The 26,099-nt window shown below is 38.0% G+C and overlaps 1 protein-coding gene across 1 annotated transcript; it reads left to right on the plus strand.

Annotated features, from left to right (window-relative positions):
- The first annotated feature begins 7,213 nt into the window (after positions 1-7,213).
- Positions 7,214-24,684, plus strand: LOC111885655 (auxin transport protein BIG). Its single transcript, XM_023881897.3, has 14 exons — positions 7,214-7,657; positions 7,791-7,900; positions 8,735-8,882; positions 8,966-14,904; positions 15,240-15,857; positions 15,934-16,114; positions 16,185-16,419; positions 16,505-21,004; positions 21,143-21,365; positions 21,454-21,858; positions 21,947-22,090; positions 22,175-23,200; positions 23,277-23,795; positions 23,881-24,684. The coding sequence occupies exons 1-14, from the start codon at positions 7,417-7,419 to the stop codon at positions 24,595-24,597; spliced, it is 15,006 nt and encodes a 5,001-aa protein (XP_023737665.1). The 5' UTR covers positions 7,214-7,416; the 3' UTR covers positions 24,598-24,684.
- The last annotated feature ends 1,415 nt before the right edge of the window (positions 24,685-26,099 follow it).

Here is a 26,099-nt window from a genome sequence, read left to right on the forward strand (position 1 = left end):
TTTTTCATCAGCTAGTTTTTCAACTATCAGCTAACTTTTTATTTAACAGCTAGTTTTTCAGCTAGCACGTCAAACATAGTCTTAGATATAACAAACATATATCTCAATATTATATTTAACATTTTACTATTTTCATATCTTAATAAGCGAAAACATTCTCACACTACATCTGTATTGATAGAATGTCTGTTTCCATTTATTGATTTCGAAATAGGATTGATAAATAATAACAAGTAATTATATAATTAAACACTAAATTTTGTAAGTTTGCCAAATCAATTAATTAAATAAACAGAATTATTATTATTATTACTATTAACTAGAATGGTGTCCCCCGCTACGCGGGGGTTAGACACCAGTTGTTGTGCATTTACTGTCGAAGTTATTTCCATATGCATGCTGTACGGGCACATGTTTCGTCTGAAAGTAATAAAATTATTTTTGGAGCATAAAGAGAACGATGAAAGGTTTGATTTCTTTAGGTTTATGATATTGTTTGCTTTGTGATTCTCTTTATATTGGACATACGGATCGTGTGACAGACTGTGGATCAAAAGATATTTGTTCATTAGAAAGTGATTACATCATTTTATATTATAGAAGTGGATGCAAAAGATTTGCTCATTACAACGTGATTACATGATTTTAGATCAGAGAAGTCGATGCAAAAGAGGTTGATGCTGTAAAAGAGGCTGATGCTGCTTTCTCATGGTGTTCGATGGTCTTGCACGAGTTTGTTGCATATTTTGATGGCTCCCGACATGTTTTCCTGCATCATGCCAAACATATCGAGCATCAGCACGGTGTCTTTGTCAAAGTCGGCGATGACGTGGTTGGTTATTGTAAGCTCCTTGTATGGTAGTTCTTCTGGGGCGTCACGTAGTAGTGACTGCATTTGTGTGTTGATTGTTGTGTATGTTTGTAGGAGATTGACTAAGGAAGTCCTCATGGTCTGGAGGTGCTCCATAAGCTTATGCATGATGGTTTCCATGGTGTCTGTATGGTGTTTGGTGGTAGGGTCGTTGATTTGGGGTTGTGATTTTATAGGGGATAAATGTGGTGGTTGAGTTGCAATAACTATGGGGAATTCAATTTACTATTTTCATATCTTAATAAGCGAAAACATTCTCATACTACGTCTGTATTGATAGAACATCTGTTTCCATTTATTGATTTCGAAATAGGATTGATAAATAATAACAAGTAATTATATAATTAAACACTAAGTTTTGTAAGTTTGCCAAATCAATTAACTAAATAAACAGAATTATATAGATGTAAATGGTTAAATTATTATTATTATTATTATTATTATTATTATTATTATTATTATTATTATTATTATTATTAACTAGAATCGTGTCCCTCGCTACGAGGGGGTTAGACACCAATTGTTGTGCATTTACTGTCGAAGTTATTTCCATATGCATGTTGTACGGGCACATGTTTCGTCTGAAATTAATAAAATTATTTTTGGAGCATAAAGAGAACCATGAAAGGTTTGATTTCTTTGGGTTTATGATATTGTTTGCTTTGTGATTCTTTTTATATTGGACATACGGATCGTGTGACAAAATGTGGATCAAAAGATATTTGTTCATTAGAAAGTGATTACATCACTTTAGATTATAGAAGTGGATGCAAAAGATTTGCTCATTACAACGTGATTACATGATTTTAGATCAGAGAAGTCGATGCAAAAGAGGTTGATGCCACAAAAGAGGCTGATGCTGCTTTCTCATGGTGTTTGATGGTCTTGCACGAGTTTGTTACATATTTTGAGGGCTCCTGACATGTTTTCCTGCATCATGCCAAACATATCGAGCATCAGCACGGTGTCTTTGTCAAAGTCGGCGATGACGTGGTTGGTTATTGTAAGCTCCTTATATGGTAGTTCTTCTGGGGCGTCATGTAGTAGTGACTGCATTTGTGTGTTGATTGTTGTGTATGTTTGTTGGAGATTGACTAAGGAAGTCCTCATGGTCTGGAGGTGCTCCATAAGCTTATGCATGATGGTTTCCATGGTGTCTGTATGGTGTTTGGTGGTAGGGTCGTTGATTTGGGGTTGTGATTTTATAGGGGATAAATGTGGTGGTTGAGTTGTAATAACTATGGGGAATTCAATTTACTATTTTCATATCTTAGTAAGCGAAAACATTCTCACACTACATCTGTATTGATAGAACGTCTGTTTCCATTTATTGATTTCGAAATAGGATTGATAAATAATAACAAGTAATTATATAATTAAACACTAAATTTTGTAAGTTTGCCAGATCAATTAATTAAATAAACAGAATTATATAGATGTAAATGGTTAAATTATTATTATTATTATTATTATTATTATTATTATTATTATTATTATTAATAACTAGAATGGTGTCCCCCGCTACGCGGGGGTTAGACACCAATTGTTGTGCATTTACTGTCGAAGTTATTTTCATATGCATGTTGTACGGGCACATGTTTCGTCTGAAAGTAATAAAATTATTTTTGGAGCATAAAGAGAACGATGAAAGGTTTGATTTCTTTGGGTTTATGATATTGTTTGCTTTGTGATTCTCTTTGTATTGGACATACGGATCGTGTGACAGAATGTGGACCAAAAGATATTTGTTCATTAGAAAGTGATTACATCACTTTAGATTATAGAAGTGGATGCAAAAGATTTGCTCATTACAACGTGATTACATGATTTTAGATCAGAGAAGTCGATGCAAAAGAGGTTGATGCTGCAAAAGAGGCTGATGCTGCTTTCTCATGGTGTTCGATGGTCTTGCACGAGTTTGTTGCATATTTTGATGGCTCCCGACATGTTTTCCTGCATCATGCCAAACATATCGAGCATCAGCACAGTGTCTTTGTCAAAGTCGGTGATGGCGTGGTTGGTTATTGTAAGCTCCTTGTATGGTAGTTCTTCTGGGGCGTCATGTAGTAGTGAAATTAACAAAAATATATATATCCAAAAAAATGCAAATATGTTTTCTTTATAAATTTTAGACAACGTTTTTATTTTTTATAAACTCACCAAAAAGTAAGAAAAAATCACATAGATGAAAGTCTCATAGATGAATTTTCTTCTAAAAATGCCACAAGGTCGATGTTTAGAAAATAGTAATGTGTTCATTTTTTTTAAAGTTGTTTATAACAGTTTTACAGATTTATTTAATTACCAATGAGTGAAAACATTATTTTGAGGTAGTGAATTTATGAGATGTTTTTTAGCAACTTTATATTTTGAATTAGTGGTAACAAATGTAGTTAATAATATTTACAAGAAATTTTTTATGGGGCCTCACTTTAGTTTTTGCAGAAGGTCTCCGAAATGTCAGGGCCGGACATGATCCTAAACCCATTCCTATAGTTCCTAATCTTCCAAAGGAAGTTAAAAAAGTTATAATCGGATCATATAAAACAAATATGAAATAGAACAAATAATGTTCATCAGAGAATAGAGAGTGAAAAAGAACAGAGAGCGGAAGAGAACTTTTCACTGAATCTGAAACCAAATTCCACTAATGATTAATCTTCAAAGCCGAGAAGCCAAAGAGAGAATTTGGAAATGTCGAAGAGACAAATAGAATGAATATTCATCAGAAAACCAATGACTAGAAAGAAATATTGACTTGAATCTAAAACCTATTTCCCAAATTAATTGATCTTCAAATCCCACAACCCAATAAAGAATTAGCACATAGTAAAAACAAAAACCAAAAAGAGAAGTTGACCTTACAATAATTTGCAAACCCTAGTTAAAAAATTTGCTTACAGTAGAGAGCATAGCAGGAAGAGACGTAATGATAGTAATGGATAGGGTAAGGTGTATGTGAAAGGAGTGAGAAAAGTTTATGCACATAGAAAGAGCATCGTAAACAATGAGCTGCAACTTAGGTCGATTTTGGGTTTTAGGGTGGTGGACGATGGTGACGATTTTGGGAGGGACGGAACTAGGTCAAAAAAGTTAGAGATCAAGAGGGAAAATGAAAATAAACATGGGGTGGCGGAAACCTTTTAATTTTGGGAAATTGAAGCGAGAAAGCTGAAATTGAGGTGATATAGTGGCAAATGCCTATATGTGCCACTAAAAACTTCCTACAGCGGCATAAAAAAATTGTGCCACTAAATGTTATTTTATTTGTAGTGATTGTTTTACACTGGGAGTATGCATGCTACATGGCGCGATCTCGTGGCAAGCCGTGGGGAAGAAAGTGTGGCCTAGATCTTGCCACGTGTCACTCGCTGGTTAATCCGAAAATTAATTATCTTCTAAAATCTGTAACTTTCGCATACGAACTCCGTTTTTGAAATACTTTATATACGTGCATAGGTATCGACGAGATATACAACTTTCGTTTAGACTTCGTCGGCTAATTTTGACTTTATTTTTAAAAGTTATATTTTAACAGATTTAGACAGTTAAAGTCCGTTAAAAATTCATAACTTTGTCATCCGACGTCCGTTTTTGATTGTCATTATATCATTGAGCTTCTATTAACGAGATATTCAATTCTCGTTTAGATTGTGTCGACTAATAATCAATCGATCTAAAATTTGATTTCCGAGCTGTATATTGTTACGCTGAATCTTAGAAAAATCATAACTTCCTCTAACGAAGTCATATTTGGATGCTCTCTATACGCACACTCTTGGTTTAATGTCTACTATGACTCTCGTTTAGATCGCTAAGGCTAAAAAATATTTTGTAAAAAATTTACTTTTTACGATACGCAGAGCCGTGTCGGTTTAATCGTGAAATTTCAACAGGTCATAACTTCTTCGTTATAAGTCGGATTTCAGCGTTATTTATATGTATGAAATCTTTATGACATATATTATAACTTTGGTTAAGATTATTTATCATAAATAATCTTCTATCAAAAATTCATATTTTAGCGTTTATTGTCTATGAATTGACTGGTCCGAATCTGCGGGCGTTACAACATTTTAAGCTATATTTTGGTTAATTTTAAATATATTTGGTACTTATTGAGTTAAATTACATTTTGCAGCAAAATATGAAAGTCTTGAAGGAAAAAGACCAAAATCCACAAAAGGTGGAACTTGGAAGGACTAAAGATGAAGCTAGGAGCTTGATGGGGCTTAAAAGAAAGAAAACCAATGAAAATACAAGTCATACGACGTGGCTACAGAGTACCGTGGCGTGGAGAAAGGAAAATTCTTGATGATATGCACAATAATGGAGCTTACGACAATAGCATTATAATCTCACATCGTGAAGAGGAATTCTTCCAAAAGATAATTACGCAGAATGCAGTTTCCTTGCCAGACACAATTTAGTCTAAGCTCACGACATGAGACCTTAATTCTCACGACGTGGGACACAAATTTAGGAAACTATAAATATCCCTTCACATATTTGACTTGAAGAGGTTGGATATGAAATTCTAGAGATATAGTCGAATTCAAAAGCAAAAGAAGAGGGAAAACAACCCTTTGGAAGAAAAGAAGATCGAAGATCAATATTTTGAAGATTATACATCAAATTGATCAGTTTTCATTGATTTAATTATGTCAAATTCTTATGTTTTGTGTACTTATTGTCTGTTATGAGTAACTAATCATTAGACTTTCGTTTAGTGTAGATGAACCCTAATAATATGTGCTGGTTTCTTAGATTTGGATTTTATGAACTTGGTTCATGCATGTGTTTGATTATCATTACCTAGAATGTTAAATTTTCAGTATTTGTTGCTTTGATTCAAGTTAAGTGTAGTTTAATGACCAATTGAATTGCATGAACTTTTTTTACCTAGTAGTTAATGATCATTAAATTGCTAGAGCTAGGATTAGCCACATCTTAGATTAAGTGATAAAGGTAACAAATTTAGTTATGTTGGAGAACATAATTTGATCATAATTGTATTTGGTAATTTGTCTTGATCATAGATAATTATCTTATATATATCTTACATAGCCCAATTGTCATTAATAATCAATTTTGTGTTTGCTTGTGTATGATCATTATATAGTAGTTCATGAATTGGTGAAACTATTAGGAGATTGGATCAAGACTATTGATTATATTAAAATTGGTAACCAACTGAATACTTAGAAACTACACATAGGAAAAGAAGGATTCTAAGTTAAACAAAAGTGTTTTCTTAATCTTGTTTACAATCATTTTTAATTTAGTGTTTAGTTTTAAGTTAATCTGTACTTGTAAAATTAGAAAAACCCCCTCTTTACTTATTGTTTTTTTTTTTTTCAGATTAATTTTAGTAATTATCTTATTAGCTAAATCCGTTCCCTGTGTTCAATATCCAACTTATTTAAAATATTCCATAAATTTAACTAGGTACACTGTCTAAGTGCAATTAATTAGTTAAGTAGTTTAGGATTATAAATTTAAAACTATGTAACATATAAATTGCACATTAATAATAAATGATTGAGGGGATCGTATCACCTAGTTCAAGCATAACGAAGTGTAGCTCCTAGACATAAAACTCTTCTATGTTTAGTAAGCCAATGTACCTCACTTGTCCATCCATATATCTAACCCCTAACTTTGGTTGAACTTCCCGCCATATGAAGCCTCATAGAAAACGTGTTAGAATTTGCTTTCGTTTAAGGCAAAATACAAAAAAGATGAAGCATATTAGTAATTTTCTCCACCATAATTGTTTTTTCTTTGACAATCATCACATTAATGGACACTAAAGAACTTACCATATATGGCTCTCGTATCAAAACGTTGGTTTAATGGTCGAATTTTCCACATATGAACCATCGTCTTCACATAAATGTAGTTGCGATGATAAAAAAATCATGTGTAGAGTTGGTGTTGTCTCGGGTTTAAGAATGAGAATGGAGGGAAAAGAATATGAAAGGGCAATTGAAAACTAGCGTGTATAAAAGTGAGTATATTATGTATACCGTTTCTGTGATGACAATAATGCGGAGGGAAAACTGAAAAAACACTTTTAACCTCACATGAAGAGATACGTTAACAAATGCCATTTGATGATGATTATTTCCAAGAGACTATAACCTACATCAAAACCAATTGAAAATTTGTAATTTTAAAACCACAAATGTTAGAAACCAAAGAAATCAACCAAATATAAGGACCAAATTTGAAGTTTTCTCTATTTTTATCTTTACTAAAAAAAAATTTCAAATCAAAACTTGGGGATTAAGAAATGATTTGTCTTCCTTTTTTTCTTTTTAATCTTTTCATTTCTTTTCTATCAAGTCCCACCGCCTCTGTGTCTTGTCCACACTAATAAGCCTCTCCACTAAACTCTCTTTTGATTAAAGAAATTTATCGAAACGCAGTCCTACGAGAGCTTTCTGCTCTCTCTCGATCACATAAAGTATCTGTAAAATTGTACTGATCGATCAGTTACACACACGCATTCATCATCGGTTCCCCGATCAATTTATCCGGCCATGGCTGAAGAAATCGCCAAACTGGTCGGAGTTCTCTTCGACGACAAGTCGTCATCGTCGTCGAACGATATTAGACTTCGGTCTGAAAAGTTAGGGCTCGAGACGCTATATTTGATCCTTAAACAAGGCGTTGAAATCAATAGTGATGGAAAATTAGGGCTACAACACTGGGACCAGGCTCAGATTCAAGCCGTTATTTCCGTAGCATACGCGATTGTCTCTTCAACCCGATCCATTTCCGGTACATTTTTATTATGAGTTTATGTATATATGTTTTGATTTCGGTTCGCGTTTCATGTTGTGTTGTGCTTCGTGTGATTGTTCAAGTGTTATATCTTATATGTATATATGTATTTTTTCCCCTGATTTGACAGTCGAGCAAGTAGAACCGATAATTGTTGCCGTTATGGAGCAGTCGTTGGAGTTTGCTCTTTGTTGTTTGGAGAAATCAGTTGCTACCAGTGATGATATAAGTTTCATTCAGGTTTGTAATTTTGTTTAATGGTTCAGTATGCAGGCTGATAGAGTATACACGATCGGAAGATAACTTTATGGTTTTATTTTGATTTTGTGATATTAAGGAATTCATAACGCTGCCACACTAAGTAAATATCAGGAAGTTGATGATGTAGGGTTATCTGTATGCTACTAAATAGCATCATGCACCATTTTTTTATGCAAGAGACAGTTGTTTCTGTTTTTGAACTGGATGGAGTTAAACTTGATGAGGACACCTGTGGGAAATTACTTTCCTGCGATTGTGACACTTTCTTGATAAACTCTAATTTTCTATGCTCTGTTTTGTCTATTAGTAGCCATGATTCTATGATAAGGGTTATAGACTAAAATTCAGGACGATATTCTATTATTCTCACTAGGCACACATTAAGTTGGGTGTTTCAAATATTCAGTAATATTTTAATTTGAAGAAGCTAGTATAACATGTGTTGCATAAGTGCTCATTTTCAATTAGATCAATGTACTACCTTAGTACCTTACTTGAACATGCTTTGTTCTATAGGATTGCACCTCTGTATCCTTGATTTCCAAAAATCAATTAAATCCATGACCACACTACCACTCCCTGGAAAATCAATGTAATATCTTTATGCTCCTTGTACACAGTAGTTTACATGGAAATGACATGTAAATATGCATTGTATCCTCCTTCCAATATAGTTTTACACAATTAAAAGGCTTCAGATCCTAATTGACATATGGTGTCTACAAAGTACAAATGTATTGGTCCAGAGCAAGCACAGTTATGTTTGTTTGCATCTCTGTCTTTGTTATTTATTTCTTCTAAAATATCATGCAGTTATTGGAGATCGCACTAGTAGATGGAACGATTAAGGAGACTGATGTGTCACACCCTTCTATAAATCTTCTTATAGACTTACTGAAGTCCATCACATTAAGAAACGAGAATATTGAATTACAAGACCACATTGAATGTATTCTTCAAGGTATTCATGTTTTCCTCTTTCTTTGCATCTTGTTTCATGATTTAGTTGCAAAGTTTCTTAAACCTTTATATTCTTTTTAAAAGGGAATAGTTGCTCAAAGGAAAAAAAGCCAGTGGATCGTCTCCTTATGACATTAGCTTCCGAATGGACACAACATGATAACATGAACTCATGGACAACTGGAAGAAGTTCTCAAGATTTAAATAAACTAGTCCCACTTTTGCAGCACTGGGCAGTTGTTCACTTGAGATGCATACAACGCCTTGTTTCATACTGCATGGGACTCGTTGAGAATCTTGATAGATGCGATGAGAAGATAGACAGCATCAATTTAAGGAAAAGATTATCATTCTGTGCGAGAATTTTCAAATTACTTTCAAGTGTCACCAAAGACGCCCCATATGTTGAATACGATGCTAAGCTGTTGGGATCTTTTGCATCATTTATCAACGTGTTGCCTAGTTTGTTTGCAAGCAGATACGAGTTTGCCACAAACAATGTTTCTATTGAGTTCAGTATCGAAAGTCTTGTACTGTTGCTACTGGAGGCGTTTCTTCACTTAGTTCACACAATTTTCTGCAACAGCACTGTGTTTCAGAACACCTTGGTGTGTGTAATAGTTTCTGTTTTTGAGAATCTGGATGTTGATGTATGGAGGTATGACAAGTCTGTTACAAATATAAAGCTTCCAGTGGCCTACTTCCCACGTATTGTTCTTTATGTTCTGAAGTTAGTTGAAGATATAAAGAAACAACAGTATCAAGCTCTTGAATTGAAAGGGTTACATGAAGTTGATTCCTTTTCATGTGGGGGAATCTCTTTGGTGAAGAAGTACACAGTTGAGGAGTTGCTAAAAGTAATATTTCCAACATCAAAGCAATGGGTAGACAATTTGATGCACCTTGCTTTCTTTCTTCACTCTGAGGGTGTCAAAATGTTGCCAAAACTTGATAGATCGTATTCCAGTTTAACAAAGGCGTCTTCTACTTTGGAACCTGAAAGTACAGTTTGCCATGAGGATGAAGCTTTGTTTGGTGACCTTTTCTCAGAAGGTGGGAGGTCGGTGGGGTCCACGGATGGGTATGATCAATCTGTTATCACTGCTAGTTCTGTTACAAACGTGCTTATGCCTCTCCATGCTGCAAGTGAACTGTTTATATTCTTGAAAACAGGTGCTTTTTCACCTGAATGGCACTCTACAATATACGAGGATGCGTGTAGAAAGCTTAACTCGTATCATATCGATATCATGCTTTCGATTTTGAGTTGTCCGGGGTGTCATGCTGGAGAAAGAAGTCCTGATGCTGGTGTAGGTGTAGGGGTATCTTTGTCCGAGCATAGGAAGTTTGTGCATACTCATGAGGTTTGCTATGAGGTGTTGCATAACTTGTTATCCTTCCATGCTTTATCTGATACCCTCGAAGAGTACCTTGTTGGGAAAATACTGACTGTAGAAAACGGTTGTTTTGTATACAACCATCAGACACTTGCGGTTTTAGCTCATACGCTTATATGCCGAGATGGGATGTCCGGAAATCAATTGAGAACCAAAGTCCAAAGGGTATTTTCGGAATTTGTTTTCGAGAAGGTGAAAACAGTCTGTACACAATGTCCTACCCTTAAAGAAGTTATCGATAGTCTGCCTTCGGTCTTTCACATTGAGATTCTCTTAATGTCATTCCATTTGTCATCTGAAGAAGAAAAAGCAGGACACGCCGATTTCATATTTTCCTCCATTAAATCAATCGAGCCTCTATCTAATGGTTTCAACAGCACCCAATTGTCATGTTGGGGATTGTTGGTTTCACGATTGGTTTTGATTCTTAGACACATGATATTTTATCCGAATGTTTGTCCCCCAACTTTACTTTCAGAGTTGAAATCCAAGTTAAGGGAAGCTCCTCTTGCTCGGGGTAATGCAAGCAATGGTACGTTTTGGGTATCTACTTCCGTGGAGAATGTGATGCGGATTTTTACCATAGAAGGGGAAGTCAACAGTAACTTTTTAAGTCAACTGATTGATGTCACATCTTTTACCACTTCAGCACACAGAGAAGATCTTGCGGTTGAATGTTTAGGTTTGAGTTGGGCTGAAGTATGTGCTTCACTATCTTCGATTTTAGGGTTTTGGAGAGGAAAACGAGCATTGACAATGGAGGATCTGGTTCTTGAAAGATACATTCTTATGCTTTGTTGGGACATCCCTTCTGTTCACACTTCTGTGGATTTGATTCAGACTCTTGACATCACTAACATAGAACATCTTTTGCACTTTGGCCATTCAATCTTGGGTAGTCAAGGAGTTGCTACGGGTGTTGACTTTTCAAAGTTAGTGTACAGTATGCTAGAACAGTTGCAATCAATGCCCATAGTTGAAACCGAAGAACTTGGCTGGGATTTCCTGCGGAGTGGATCATGGTTATCTCTTGTACTCTCCTTACTTGGAGCTGGAAACCAGAAGTATGGCACCAATATTGAAAATGACTCGGTGGGTTTAGTCCAGACATCTAAAGATGCTGAATTTCTTACACTTGCTGAAAAGCTTGTGAACAGTTCACTTCATGGAGACACGGTTGGAGTACTTCTGAGGGCGTTATCGGTAATATTACAGAGGTACAGAAACGTTTACCAGAAGACCTTACTTTCTACTTTTGGTGATACCAATAAGTTTTCACCACTGTTGCTTCTCAAACACACTGGATTTGACAAGTCTCTACAAGATGTGGTTTTTGAGAAATGCGCTTTCAGTCCTTCACAATTGGAGAGTATCTGTGAGCTTTTGTCAAAGTTGGGTACTGCTGTTGATAAGATGGCACCTGGAATCTGGAATAAGGTCTTTCTGGAATTTACAATGCATGGTTTCCCATGGAACAATCAGGTCCCCAGTGGGTTTCTGCTTTCTTGCATTCTTACCATTAAAGGAATCGTTTCTGTTCTAGATGGGATTCTGAAGATGATAAAAGCGGAAGAACTTACCTCCATCACACGCCTTGAGATTCTTGAATCAATCTTGGAAATTAAAACCGATAGGGTTTTCAACAGTCTCCATGGTCAATGTGATGCAATATACGGAAGCTTGAGTGATGGGTTGGAAGGGTTTGATTACATGAATTTTTTTACAATGAAAAACATGTATGAGTTTTTGCGGGATATTAATGGTAGAGAAGCTGTTGATAGCTCTGTTAACGAATGTGTAGTCTCCAAAGCTATTGATATCATAGACAGCATCATGAAGGATCCTTCAAGGGCACCAGTGTTAAAATTTTTCATGTCTGATGGAGATCTTTCTAAAGAGCTCGATGACACATTTGGCTCTCAGCGTGGGGATCTTTTGGTCTTTTTCGATGCATTGGATAATTGCGACTCTGAATCGGTTAATGTGAAGGTTCTTACTTTCTTTGTTGATCTTTTATCTGGAGACACATGCCCTAATTTCAAGCCAGATTTACAGAAGAAATTCCTTGACATGGATTTGGTCCACCTCTCCAAATGGCTTGAAAAGAGGCTATTAGGGTCAACAAACGGAAGTTCATCATCCCTAAGAGAGTCAACCATGAAGTTTATCATCTCACTTTTGTCCCCTGAGCCACAAGCTGAAGAATTGCATTCACATATATACGAAGCCCTGTTGATCTCGCTTGATAACGCCTTCATGCTGTATGATGTCAACACAGCAAAATCATATTTGAATTTTGTTGTTCAACTTTCAAGTGGCGAGGCCTCAATGAAACCCCTTTTGGAGCGAACAGTGATGCTAATGAAAAAGCTAGCTTCTGATGAGCGTCTGCTTCAAGGCCTAAAATTTCTCTTCGGTTTCGTTGGATCCATGGTAAGTGATAAGAACAGTGTCACAAAGCTGGCTGACAAGTCTTCGCGTAGAATTGGACAGGTGGCGTCAAGGTTGAATTCAAGGAAACATCCAGACACAATGCTTCTTTCTTCCAATCAAGAAGGTGGGCCCACATCCACACCGCTCGACTGTGATGCCACGTCAGCAGACGAAGACGAAGATGACGGGACATCAGATGGTGAAGTTGGCAGCATCGATAAAGAAGAATTCGATGATGGCAACAGTGAACGAGCCCTCGCTTCCAAAGTCTGTACATTCACATCCAGTGGGAGCAATTTCATGGAACAACACTGGTACTTCTGTTACACATGTGATTTAACTGTTTCGAAAGGCTGCTGTTCTGTATGTGCAAAAGTATGTCATCGTGGACATCGCGTTGTATACTCCCGATCAAGTCGGTTTTTCTGTGACTGTGGGGCCGGGGGTGTACGAGGTAGCAGTTGCCAATGTTTGAAACCTAGAAAATATACGGGAAATAACAGCAACAGTAACAACACGCCCACCCGCAGTGGTAATAATCTTCATTCATTTTTACCATTCACAGAAGAAGGGGATCAGGTAGACAGTGAGTCGGATGTTGATGAGGATGGGTCGTTGGACAATGATAACAACACTGTCAGATTATCTTTCCCAAGAGAGATACAAGAAGCAATGCCAGAATTGATAAAAGGACTCGATGTTGAAGACCGTGTACTCGAACTTTGTTCTTCCTTGTTACCATCTATAACCACCCGAAGAGACTCCAACCTTTCAAAGGACAAAAATATCTCACTAGGTGAAGATAAAGTGCTTAGTTTCAGTTCCGATCTTCTACAATTAAAAAAGGCGTATAAAAGTGGTTCGTTGGATTTAAAGATAAAAGCAGATTATTCAAATGCTAAAGAACTCAAAGCCCATTTAGCTAGTGGCTCCCTGGTGAAATCATTGCTTAGTGTCAGCACACGTGGACGTCTTGCTGTTGGAGAAGGTGATAAAGTAGCTATATTTGATGTGGGCCAGCTGATCGGACAGGCAACTATCGCACCTGTTACTGCTGACAAGGCGAACGTGAAGCCATTATCAAAAAACGTTGTTCGTTTTGAAATCGTGCATCTTGCTTTTAACCCATTGGTTGAGAGTTATCTTGCAGTTGCAGGCTATGAAGATTGCCAGGTTTTGACTGTAAGTCATCGTGGTGAGGTCACAGATCGTTTAGCCATTGAGCTTGCATTACAAGGTGCTTACATAAGACGTGTAGAATGGGTTCCCGGGTCTCAAGTGCAACTCATGGTGGTCACCAACAAATTCGTTAAAATATACGATCTCTCTCAAGACAACATAAGTCCAATCCACTACATCACTTTGCAAGATGACACAATTGTAGACGCAACACTCGCTGTCGTTTCACAAGCAAAAGTTTTTCTTCTTGTCCTTTCTGAACTCGGTTCCTTATACAGACTGGAATTGTCAAACGAAGGAAACTCTGGTGCCAAAACGTTAAAAGAAATTGTCAAAACCCCAGGAAAGGAAAAGGAAACACACGCGAAAGGTTCCTCTTTGTATTTCTCATCAACTTACAAACTTCTGTTTGTGTCATACCAAGATGGGACGACTTTAGTGGGGAGACTTGATCATGGCGCATTGTCTTTATCTGAGATGTCTGCTGTTTATGAAGATGAACATCGTCCAGCTGGATTGCATCGTTTCAAGGAGTTACTTCCTGGAAGTGGATTGTTTGTTTGCTTTTCGAGTGTGAAGTCAAACGCTGCTTTGACTGTTTCGATTGGAGAACATGATGTTCTTGCACAGAACATGCGGAACGGAGTGTATTCGACCTTAGTGTTGGTGGGTATAACCGCGTATAAGCCTTTATCGAAAGATAAAATTCATTGTCTTGTTTTGCATGATGATGGTAGTCTTCAGATATATACACATGTTCCTGTTGGGGTTGAAGCTGGTGCAAATGTGATTCCAGATAAAGTTAAGAAGTTGGGATCTGATATTCTCAACAGTAAAGCTTATGCTAGTTTGAAGCCGGAATTCCCACTTGATTTTTTTGAGAAAACAGTCTGCATAACGGGTGATGTGAAGTTAAGTGGTGATGCCATCAGGAACGGTGATTCCGAAGGTGCAAAACAGAGTTTGAATTCAGAAGAAGGGTTTCTTGAAAGTCCTACGCCTGCAGGGTTCAAGGTATGCTTTGTTACAATGCTGTTTATTTTTTTAGTTTTTTTGACTTAATGGGCTTTCTTGGTTAACCACTTACATATTTGTCCTTAGTCTTTTTCCACACAACCCCTCTCACATCAAAATTGGAATGTAAGGCTAAAATGGTCATTTAGTCTTATATTTAAATGGTGTATTCAACCTAGCAAAAAACATACCTATGTATACAGCTCTTTATTCAATCCTGACTGACATTACTAACCATTCAGCCACTCTACCATACCAAAATAAAAGAAAAAAGAAACAGCCACTGAATTATTCGTATTGATTCATGATTGATGCCTTGTGTTTTTCCATTCCAGGTAACAGTTTCCAATTCGAATCCAGACATAGTAATGGTTGGATTTCGTGTCCATGTGGGGAACACATCAGCAAACCATATACCCTCGGAGATAACAATTTTCCAAAGAGTTATAAAACTAGACGAAGGCATGAGGTCATGGTATGACATCCCATTTACAGTTGCAGAATCCCTTCTAGCTGATGAAGAAATCGCAATCTCCATAGGACCAACTTTCAACAGATCAACTTTACCAAGAATAGACACTTTAGAAATTTATGGTAGAGCAAAGGATGAATTTGGTTGGAAGGAGAAAATGGATGCAGTACTGGACATGGAGGCGCGTGTGCTTGGTAGCAGTTCTTGGGTTTCAGGATCTGGGAAAAAACGTCGCACTGGTCAACCTGCTCCTATTGAAGAACAGGTTGTTGCAGATGGACTTAACCTTTTGTCCAGATTATACGCGTTGTGTAAGCCACATGGATCTTCAAATATGGAGGAAGTAAAAACAGAGCTGAACAAACTAAAATGCAAGCAGTTGTTGGAAACAATATTTGAAAGCGACAGGGAACCTATGTTGCAGGCTGCTGCATGTCGTGTTCTTCAAGCCATTTTTCCTAAACGAGAAATATATTATCAAGTACACAAGTCACTTCTCTACTTCAGTTTTTTATATTATTATGCTTTTACTAATTTACAATTTACAACATTCACAGGTTAAAGACACAATGCGGCTTCTAGGAGTGGTGAAATCAACTTCCACATTATTGTCAAGGCTTGGAATTGGTGGAAGTACATCGGGGTGGATTATTGAAGAGTTTACAGCTCAGATGCATGCGGTTTCCAAAATTGCACTCAACCGTCGTTCTAACTTGGCCACTTTTCTTGAAACACATGGTATGGTTTTAAATTTTATTATCAGTTTATGTTATTTTTTTAAATTGTTTCTGAAAATGATGTTTTGTAGGTTCGGAGGTGGTTGATGGGCTTATGCAGGTTCTATGGGGGATTTTGGACATAGAACAGCCTGAAACACAGACCATGAACAACATTGTTATAGCATCTGTGGACCTTATTTACTCTTACGCCGAGTGTTTGGTTTCACATGAAAAAGACTCAGGGGGTGATACCGTTGTGCCAGCTGTCTCTCTTTTTAAGAAGCTTCTCTTTTCCCAAAACGAGGCTGTTCAGACGTCTAGCAGGTGATTGTTAGATTATCTATCTCTAGACACCAGTTTTATTAACATTGTATGCTGAATATTTTCTATTGAACAATTTTTTATCCAGCTTGGCGATATCTTCGAGGCTACTTCAAGTTCCATTTCCAAAGCAAACAATGTTAGGTACAGATGACGGAGCAGACAGTACAACCGCTGCTCTCACACGTGCTGACGTGGCGAACCCAGCTGGCGGAAACACTCGGATTATGGTTGAGGAAGATTCTTCCATCACTTCATCTGTTCAATACTGCTGCGATGGTTGTTCCACTGTTCCTATACTGAGGAGAAGATGGCATTGTACAGTCTGCCCTGATTTTGATCTATGTGAAGGCTGCTATGAAAGCCTTGATGCTGACAGACTCCCCCCACCTCACTCGCGAGACCATCCCATGTCAGCAATTCCAATCGAAGCTGAAACATATAGTGGAGAAGGCAACGAAATGCACTTCTCTACTGATGATTTAACCGATCCATGTTTGCTTCCAGTTGCATCATCAGACTCCGGAATCACGAATTCCGCTCCCGCAATCCATGTATTGGAAACGAATGATTCCGGCGAGTTTCCGTCTTCTGTTACTGATTCCGTTACGATTTCCGCTTCAAAAAGGGCGATTAACTCTTCGATTCTTTCGGAGTTTCTCAAACTTTTAAACGGATGGATGGAGACTACTTCCGGTGTTCGTGCTATTCCGGTTATGCAGCTCTTCTACAGGCTATCATCTGCTGTAGGTGGACCTTTCGTTGACAGCTCGAGGCCCGAAAGTTTAGATCTTGAAAAGTTAATAAAATGGTTTCTAGAAGAAATTTCCATCAACAAACCTTTCACAGCAAAGTCACGTTCTTCTTTTGGAGAAGTCACTATTCTAGTCTTCATGTTCTTTACACTAATGTTACGAAACTGGCACCAGCCAGGTGGCGATAGTTCAGTGGCGAAACCCGATGCACATGAAAAAACCGTTGTCCAGATTCCCTCTTCTACTCCAGTTACTTCAACAGCTGTAGATGATCAAGAGAAAAACAGTTTCCATTCCCAACTCCTTCGAGCGTGTGGGTCCCTTCGCCAACAAGATTTTGTTAACTACCTCATGGATATTTTACAACAGCTGATGCATGTTTTCAAGTCCCCTTCTGTTGGTTTTGATTCTTCCCATGGTGCTGCTAACTCTGGTTCAGGATGTGGGGCGCTGTTAACTATCCGTAGAGAAATACCCGCGGGCAATTTCTCCCCGTTTTTCTCCGATTCGTATGCGAAATCTCATCGAGCGGATATGTTCGCGGACTATCATCGGTTATTGTTGGAGAACACTTTCAGATTAGTCTACAGCTTAGTACGCCCCGAAAAGCATGACAACAAAGGTGCTGAAAAAGAAAAGTTCTTCAAAATCCCATCTGGAAAGGATTTAAAGCTTGATGGGTATCAAGACGTTCTATGCAGCTACATCAATAATCCCAATACAACTTTCGTAAGAAGATACGCCAGGAGACTCTTCTTACATCTATGTGGTAGCAAAACACACTACTACAGCATTCGAGACTCGTGGCAGTTTTCAAGTGAAGTTAAGAAGCTGTATAAACACGTGAACAAGTCGGGTGGATTTCAAGGCACTCTTTCCTATGAAAGAAGTGTCAAGGTGGTGAAATGTTTGTCTACCATGGCTGAAGTAGCTTCTTCACGTCCCAGAAACTGGCAGAAATATTGTTCGAGACATGGTGATGTGTTGCGTTTTCTTCTCAATGGCGTCTTCTATTTCCCAGAAGAATGCGTGTCTCAATCTCTTAAACTCTTGAATTTGTCCTTCTACAACGGGAAAGACATTAGCATGTCATTACAGAAAATTGAAGGAGGTGAGACTGTTTCCACAACTAGTTCAAGCAAATCCGGGACACAAAAGAAAAAGAAAGGAGACGAGGGAACAGGAACAGGAACGGGATCGGAATCTGGTTTGGATAAATCCTACATGGACATGGAGCCAATGGTGGAGATTTTTGCTGATAAAGGATATGACATTTTGAGACAATTTGTTGATTGCTTTTTACTCGAGTGGAATTCAAGCTCTGTTCGTGTGGAAGCCAAATGTGTGCTGTATGGAGCCTGGCATCATGGGAAGCAGTCGTTTAAAGAAACAATGTTGGCGATTCTGTTAGAAAAAGTCAAATGCTTACCGATGTATGGTCAAAACATCATGGAGTATACAGAACTTGTCACTTGTTTGTTAGGAAGAGCACCCGACAACAACACGAAACAACAAAGCAATGAGATTGTTGACCGATGTTTGACTTCTGATGTCATCAAATGCATATTCGATACCCTTCACTTACAAAACGAGCTATTGGCCAACCATCCGAATTCACGCATCTACAACACCTTAAGTGGGTTGGTAGAGTTTGACGGCTACTACCTCGAAAGCGAGCCATGTGTAGCGTGCAGCTGCCCCGAGCTTCCTTACAGTAGAATGAAATTAGAGAGTTTAAAATCCGAAACAAAATTCACTGACAATCGGATAATAGTGAAATGCACAGGAAGCTACACCATTCAGAGTGTCACCATGAATGTTCATGATGCTCGTAAGTCTAAATCGGTCAAAGTCTTGAATCTGTATTACAACAATCGACCTGTTGCTGACCTGGCGGAGCTTAAAAACAACTGGGCGTTATGGAAACGCGCGAAAATCTGCCATCTGGCGTTCAATCAAACCGAACTCAAAGTGGATTTCCCAATCCCGATCACTGCGTGTAACTTCATGATTGAACTCGATTCCTTTTATGAAAATCTACAGGCGTTGTCTCTTGAACCTCTGCAATGCCCACGATGCAGTCGTCCTGTAACCGATAGACACGGAATCTGTGGGAACTGTCATGAGAATGCTTACCAGTGTAGACAGTGTCGGAATATCAATTATGAAAATCTGGATTCCTTTTTATGTAACGAGTGTGGTTACAGCAAATACGGTCGGTTTGAATTCAATTTCATGGCGAAACCGAGTTTCACATTTGATAACATGGAGAACGATGATGATATGAAGAGAGGGTTGGCTGCTATTGAATCTGAATCTGAAAATGCTCATAGGAGATACCAGCAGCTTTTAGGGTTCAAAAAACCTTTACTGAAGATTGTATCAAGCATCGGTGAAAACGACATGGACTCTCAACAGAAAGATTCCGTTCAGCAAATGATGGTTTCTCTACCCGGTCCTTCATGTAAGATAAACCGTAAGATCGCGCTTCTTGGTGTTCTTTATGGTGAAAAATGCAAAGCTGCTTTCGATTCAGTCAGTAAAAGCATTCAGACGCTTCAAGGGCTTCGACGCGTTTTAATGAATTACTTACATCAGAAACATTCTGATGACTCGGTAGCCTCTTCCAGACTAGTGGTGTCCAGGTCACCAAACAGCTGTTATGGGTGTGCGACTGTGTTCGTTACACAGTGTCTTGAATTGCTGCAAGTCTTGTCAAAGCACTCAAGTTCCAAAAAACAGCTTGTGTCTGCTGGAATTTTATCTGAATTATTCGAGAACAACATCCATCAAGGTCCGAAAACTGCCCGAGTCCAAGCCCGGGCAGCACTATGTGCCTTCTCTGAAGGTGACAAAAACGCAGTCTCTGAACTGAATGTCTTGATTCAGAAGAAAGTAATGTATTGTCTCGAACATCATCGTTCCATGGATATCGCACTTGCCACACGTGAAGAGTTGCTCTTGCTTTCAGAAGTCTGTTCATTGGCTGATGAATTTTGGGAGTCAAGATTACGTGTCGTTTTCCAGCTGTTGTTTTCTTCAATCAAGTTGGGCGCAAAACATCCTTCTATATCTGAACACGTCATTCTTCCTTGTTTGAGAATCATATCACAAGCATGCACTCCTCCAAAACCCGATTCATCAGACAAAGAACAAGCAGGATCAAAACCTAACCCAGTTCCGGTTCCATTACAAAAAGATGAAACCAGCTTAAACGGCTCTCAGAAGACTCATGATATACAGCTCTTAAGTTACTCAGAATGGGAACGAGGTGCTTCGTATCTTGATTTTGTAAGGCGACATAAAGTCTCACAAACAACTATACCTGGACAGAGGTCCCGCCCTCAGAAGTATGAGTTTCTCGCGTTGAAGTATGCTCTTAGATGGAAACGTCGTGCTTGCAAGACAAACAAGAGTGAAATTGCTTCTTTTGAATTGGGTTCATGGGTTACAGAATTGGTTCTAAGTGCTTGTTCTCAATCTATAAGATCAGAGATGTGCATGTTGATCAGTTTGCTTTGTGCACAAGGCTCATCAAGACGGTTTCGGTTACTAAACCTACTCATGTCTTTGTTGCCTTCAACTCTTTCTGCTGGTGAAAACGCTGCTGAGTATTTCGAATTGCTCTTTAAAATGATTGAGACAGAAGATGCACGCCTTTTCTTGACTGTACGTGGATGTTTGACCACAATTTGTAAGCTGATCACACAAGAGGTGAGTAATGTTGAATCTTTGGAGAGGAGTCTGCGTATTGACATCTCACAGGGTTTCATCCTTCATAAGCTCATCGAGCTCCTTGGAAAGTTTTTAGACGTCCCAAATGTCAGATCCAGGTATAATCTATATATATATATATATATATATATATATATATATATATATATATATATATATATATATATTCTTTGTTCTTTATCAAATCTTGATAGTTGATACCCTTGTTTTTATATATAAATGTCACTTGATGACAGGTTCATGAAGGAACAACTGCTCTCGGAAGTCCTTGAGGCCCTTATTGTCGTTAGGGGATTAATAGTGCAGAAAACAAAGCTGATAAGTGATTGCAGTCGACTTTTAAAGGATCTTCTCGATAGTCTTTTGCTGGAAAGTGCTGAAAATAAAAAACATTTCATCCAGGCATGCATTCGTGGTTTGCAGACTCATGGGGAGGATAAAAGAGGGCGATCTAATTTGGTATGTAAAAGTTACTGTTTATCCCGACATTTTATTCTATTTGATTCATTCACAAATCACAACCAAAATGTAATAACTTCTTCTGCAGTTCATATTGGAGCAACTTTGTAACCTGATATGCCCATCGAAACCCGAAGCTGTATACCATTTGATACTGAACAAGGCACACACGCAAGAAGAGTTCATCCGTGGTTCAATGACCAAAAACCCTTATTCAAGTGCTGAAATTGGTCCATTAATGCGTGATGTCAAAAACAAAATTTGTAACCAGTTAGATCTTTTAGGTCTTATCGAGGATGATTATGGTATGGAACTTCTAGTAGCTGGAAACATAATCTCCCTTGATTTAAGCATCGCCCAAGTTTACGAACAAGTCTGGAAAAAGTCAAGTAGTCAATCCACAAGCGCACTTGCTGCTGCCACATTGCTTTCTTCCAACGCTGCCACGTCAGCAAGAGATTCTCCTCCCATGACAGTGACCTACAGACTTCAGGTTTTTTTTTTTCTCACAACTTACTAGTCTCTTTGTGCCAAAGTAGATTGCTATTTTCTCCATTTAAATGCTTGTTGGCTATTAACAGGGGTTAGATGGTGAAGCTACTGAACCAATGATTAAAGAATTGGACGAGGACAGAGAAGAGTCCCAAGATCCTGAAGTTGAGTTTGCTATAGCAGGGGCAGTTCGGGAATGTGGCGGGTTGGAAATTTTATTGGAAATTGTTCAGGTATGAATAATATTCTGTGCTTAAATGCATGACTTTTTAGCATATTCTACATTTCTAATTTCAATTTTTTTTTTATTGTTGAAGCGTTTGCGAGATGATTTGAAGTCAAACCAGGAGCAATTAGTGGCTGTTTTGAATCTGTTAATGCACTGCTGCAAAATAAGGGGAAACAGAACAGCTTTATTGAAACTTGGAGCTTTAAGCCTACTCCTTGAAATCGCGAGACGTGCGTTTTCCGTTGATGCCATGGAGCCAGCTGAAGGAATTCTTCTAATTGTAGAAAGTTTAACAATGGAAGCCAACGAAAGTGACAATATCAACATTACCCAAAACGCCCTCACTGTTTCCAACGAAGAAGCTGGTGCTGGCGAGCAAGCCAAGAAGATAGTCCTCATGTTCCTGGAGAGACTGTCGTACCCACTAGGGGTAAAAAAGTCAAGCAAACAACAGAGAAACACCGAGATGGTTGCTAGAATTTTACCTTACTTGACTTACGGTGAGCCTGCTGCAATGGAAGCACTCGTGCAACACTTCGATCCTTTCTTAAAGAACTGGGTCGAATTCGATACTTTGCAGAAACAACATGCGGAAAATCCCAAGGACGAAACCGTCTTTTTACAAGCATCGAAACAGAGATTCGCGGTTGAGAATTTCGTTAGGGTTTCCGAATCAATGAAGACGAGCTCTTGTGGGGAGAGACTGAAAGACATCATATTGGAAACCAAAATTACCGAATCTGCAGTTAGACATTTAAAGGACAGTTTCGCTTTCACTGGGGAATCTGGATTCCGGTCTAGACCGGAATGGGGTTCCGGTTTAAAACTTCCATCCGTTCCTCTCATTCTCTCAATGCTCAGAGGGCTTTCAATGGGACACCTGGCGACACAGAAGTGCATCGATGAAGGAGGGATATTACCTTTACTACACGCCTTGGAAGGTGTAGCTGGAGAAAATGAAATTGGAGCCAGAGCTGAAAACTTGTTGGATACAATTTCAGATAAAGAAGGAAAAGGCGACGGGTTCCTTGCTGAGAAAGTCAGCGCTTTACGCCATGCCACGCGAGATGAAATGAAACGACTCGCGCTAATGAAAAGAAAGGACGTGCTCCAGGTAATTTTCTTCTCTTGTTACTTTTCGTATCCATTTTTTTTTTTACAGAAAGTAAAGCTGAGAATATGTTAAACAGACGCTTGGGATGCAAGAAGAAATGGCATCTGATGGTGGGAAACGAATCGTTGTATCTCAACCGCTTCTAGAAGGTTTAGAAGAAATGGAAGAAGAGGAAGAGGGTTTAGCTTGCATGGTATGCCGAGAAGGATACAGTCTAAGACCAAACGACTTACTCGGCGTTTACACCTTCAGCAAAAGGGTAAACCTTGGTGTTGGGAGTAGCACTTCAGGAGGAAGCAGCAGCACACGTGGCGATTGTGTCTACACAAGTGTCAGCCATTTCAACATCATACATTTCCAATGTCACCAAGAGGCTAAACGAGCCGATGCTGCTTTAAAAACCCCCAAAAAGGAATGGGATGGAGCTGCCCTTAGAAACAACGAGACACTTTGCAATAATCTCTTCCCCTTAAAGGGTCCCGCAGTTCCAGTGGCACAATACACTCGCTATGTTGACCAGTACTGGGATTACCTTAACGCCCTTGGTCGTGCTGATGGAAGTCGACTTCGCTTGTTGACTTATGATATTGTTCTGGTATGTAACGTTGTAAATTGTAAATTGTAAATTGTAAGTTGTAACATTTATTTATTTATTTTAAATTTCATTTATGTTTGAACAGATGCTTGCGAGATTTGCAACAGGAGCATCATTCAGCACAGACTGCCGAGGCGGAGGAAAAGAAAGCAACGCGAAGTTCCTCCCGTTCATGATCCAAATGGCGCGTTACCTCCTCGACCACGACCCTTCCCAACGCCACAACCTTGCAAAATCCGTAGCATCTTATCTTGCGTCCTCCACACCGGATTCCAAATCCCCACCACCTACCACCGCCACTGAAGAAACTGTCCAGTTCATGATGGTGACTTCCCTTTTATCGGAATCCCACGAGTCCTGGCTCCAACACCGCCGCACGTTCCTCCAACGCGGTATCTACCACGCCTACATGCAACGGACACACTCCCGGTCAACTCACCGCCCGCCAACCGCCGCCAAACCGGAGGAGCTACTGGCCATCATCCAGCCCATGTTGGTGTACACGGGGTTGATCGAACAGTTGCAGAGGTATTTCAAGGTTGAAAAGAAGAAGGATTTGGTGGAGAAGAGTAATAGTAATGACAAGGATTTGGAGAGGTGGGAGGTGGTGATGAAGGAGAGATTAGTGAATGTGAAGGATTTGGTGGGATTTTCAAAAGAGATGCTGTCGTGGTTGGATGATATGACTTCTGTTGCTGATTTACAGGAGGCGTTTGATGTCATCGGTGTGTTGGCTGATGTCATGTCATCTGGTAAGTGTGAGGATTTCGTGTATGCTGCTATTGATGCTGGGAAAGGCTAGTTTCGTAAATTTCCATCAAAGTTTTGACTTGTTATGTGTGTTGTTTGTTGTGGGGGTCTTGAAATACATACTTTCACCTTATTTGTAGCTTTGTGTGGTGAATAATATTTTTAAAGATTTGTAAGAACAGTCCAACAAGTTAAGGAAAAGTTACTTGAATGAAAGCTAAAATTAAAAAAGTTATTTTTAAAGCTGATTTTATCTTTGATGATTTAATAAAATGGAATTTAAAGGTGTAGACATGAACAGACTTTTTCTTGTGACGATTATTTATAAAATAGTATTTATTTTTTAAAATAAGTGGATATGGAAACTGGTATACATGCCGTTGACCCGTTGACGATAAAACATTGTTTAAATCAACTTGTATTTATGCATAGTCGTGGAAGAAAGTACTATATGATGGTTACTGGTGATTGAGACAATGAGATTTATGTAATTTCGTTATACCAAGGGAATGGAGCAAGTGGCTAAACTTTTAATGGTTGCAAAGGACGTTTCAACCGATCATTTTGGAGAATTAGGTATAGCATGTGCTGTGATAGTTTCTACTTTATGCATTCTCGATCACATCATTCCAACATTCAACGTGATTTATCCTCTTTAATAAACCATCTTTTTTCTTAAAAAAAGTTAGGTAATGGGGCCCATGCAAAATGAAGCAATATATAAGCAAATTTAGATTTTAGATTTTTCTACCTTTTTAGAATGAAAATAGGCTTTTAAATATTTTTCAATCATAATACCGAATTCCGATTCTACATTTATCAACATTTAGGGAAATGGTAGGTAAAATCCGTAAATTGAAGTTTATATTACATTTCTCAATATGTATTTTGCTATGGTAACAACATATATATCTTTAACATACAAGGAAGTGGTATGTAGATTGATATTAGAATAAGCAAGTATTTTAATTTTTTTAACAACTCAAGTGGAAAGTGTACCGGATACTAATCTTTTACATAAATTGTTATCACCTAATAATTAAATACTCTATCATTTGTTTTAGTTTTAGGCTTATTAGAGTGACATTTTTTCATGATTGTTGCTCTATAATCGTCGTATCACCGAGTCTCTTTAAATTATAAACAAATAGAAGGTTGATAGTATATGATATTGTACATGAGATATCTATTTTGAAACGGTCTAAATCTTTTTTACAATTTTTTTTAGTAGCATGAAATAGCCATCTGGAGACGGTTCAAATATTTTTTTACAGATTTTTTCAAATTTTTATTTTTTGTATGTTTTTAAAACTTAGTGTTTCAAAAAATATTTTTTTAAAACTTTTTTCAATTTTTTTTATATATTTATTTTAATAAAGTTATTTTTCTTTACAGATTTACAAAGAATGAGTTGACTTTGACTTCTATTTCCAAACTTTGTCCTTATATTATTTAGGATTTTAAGCCACTTACATTTACATATTTCTAGTGTGAGTTTCATTTCTAGTTTTTTACTATAAATCGAGTTAAAAGAAATAATAATTGTAAGCACCT

Source organism: Lactuca sativa, chromosome 4 (genome assembly GCF_002870075.4).
Source record: "Lactuca sativa cultivar Salinas chromosome 4, Lsat_Salinas_v11, whole genome shotgun sequence".
NCBI lineage: Eukaryota > Viridiplantae > Streptophyta > Magnoliopsida > Asterales > Asteraceae > Lactuca > Lactuca sativa.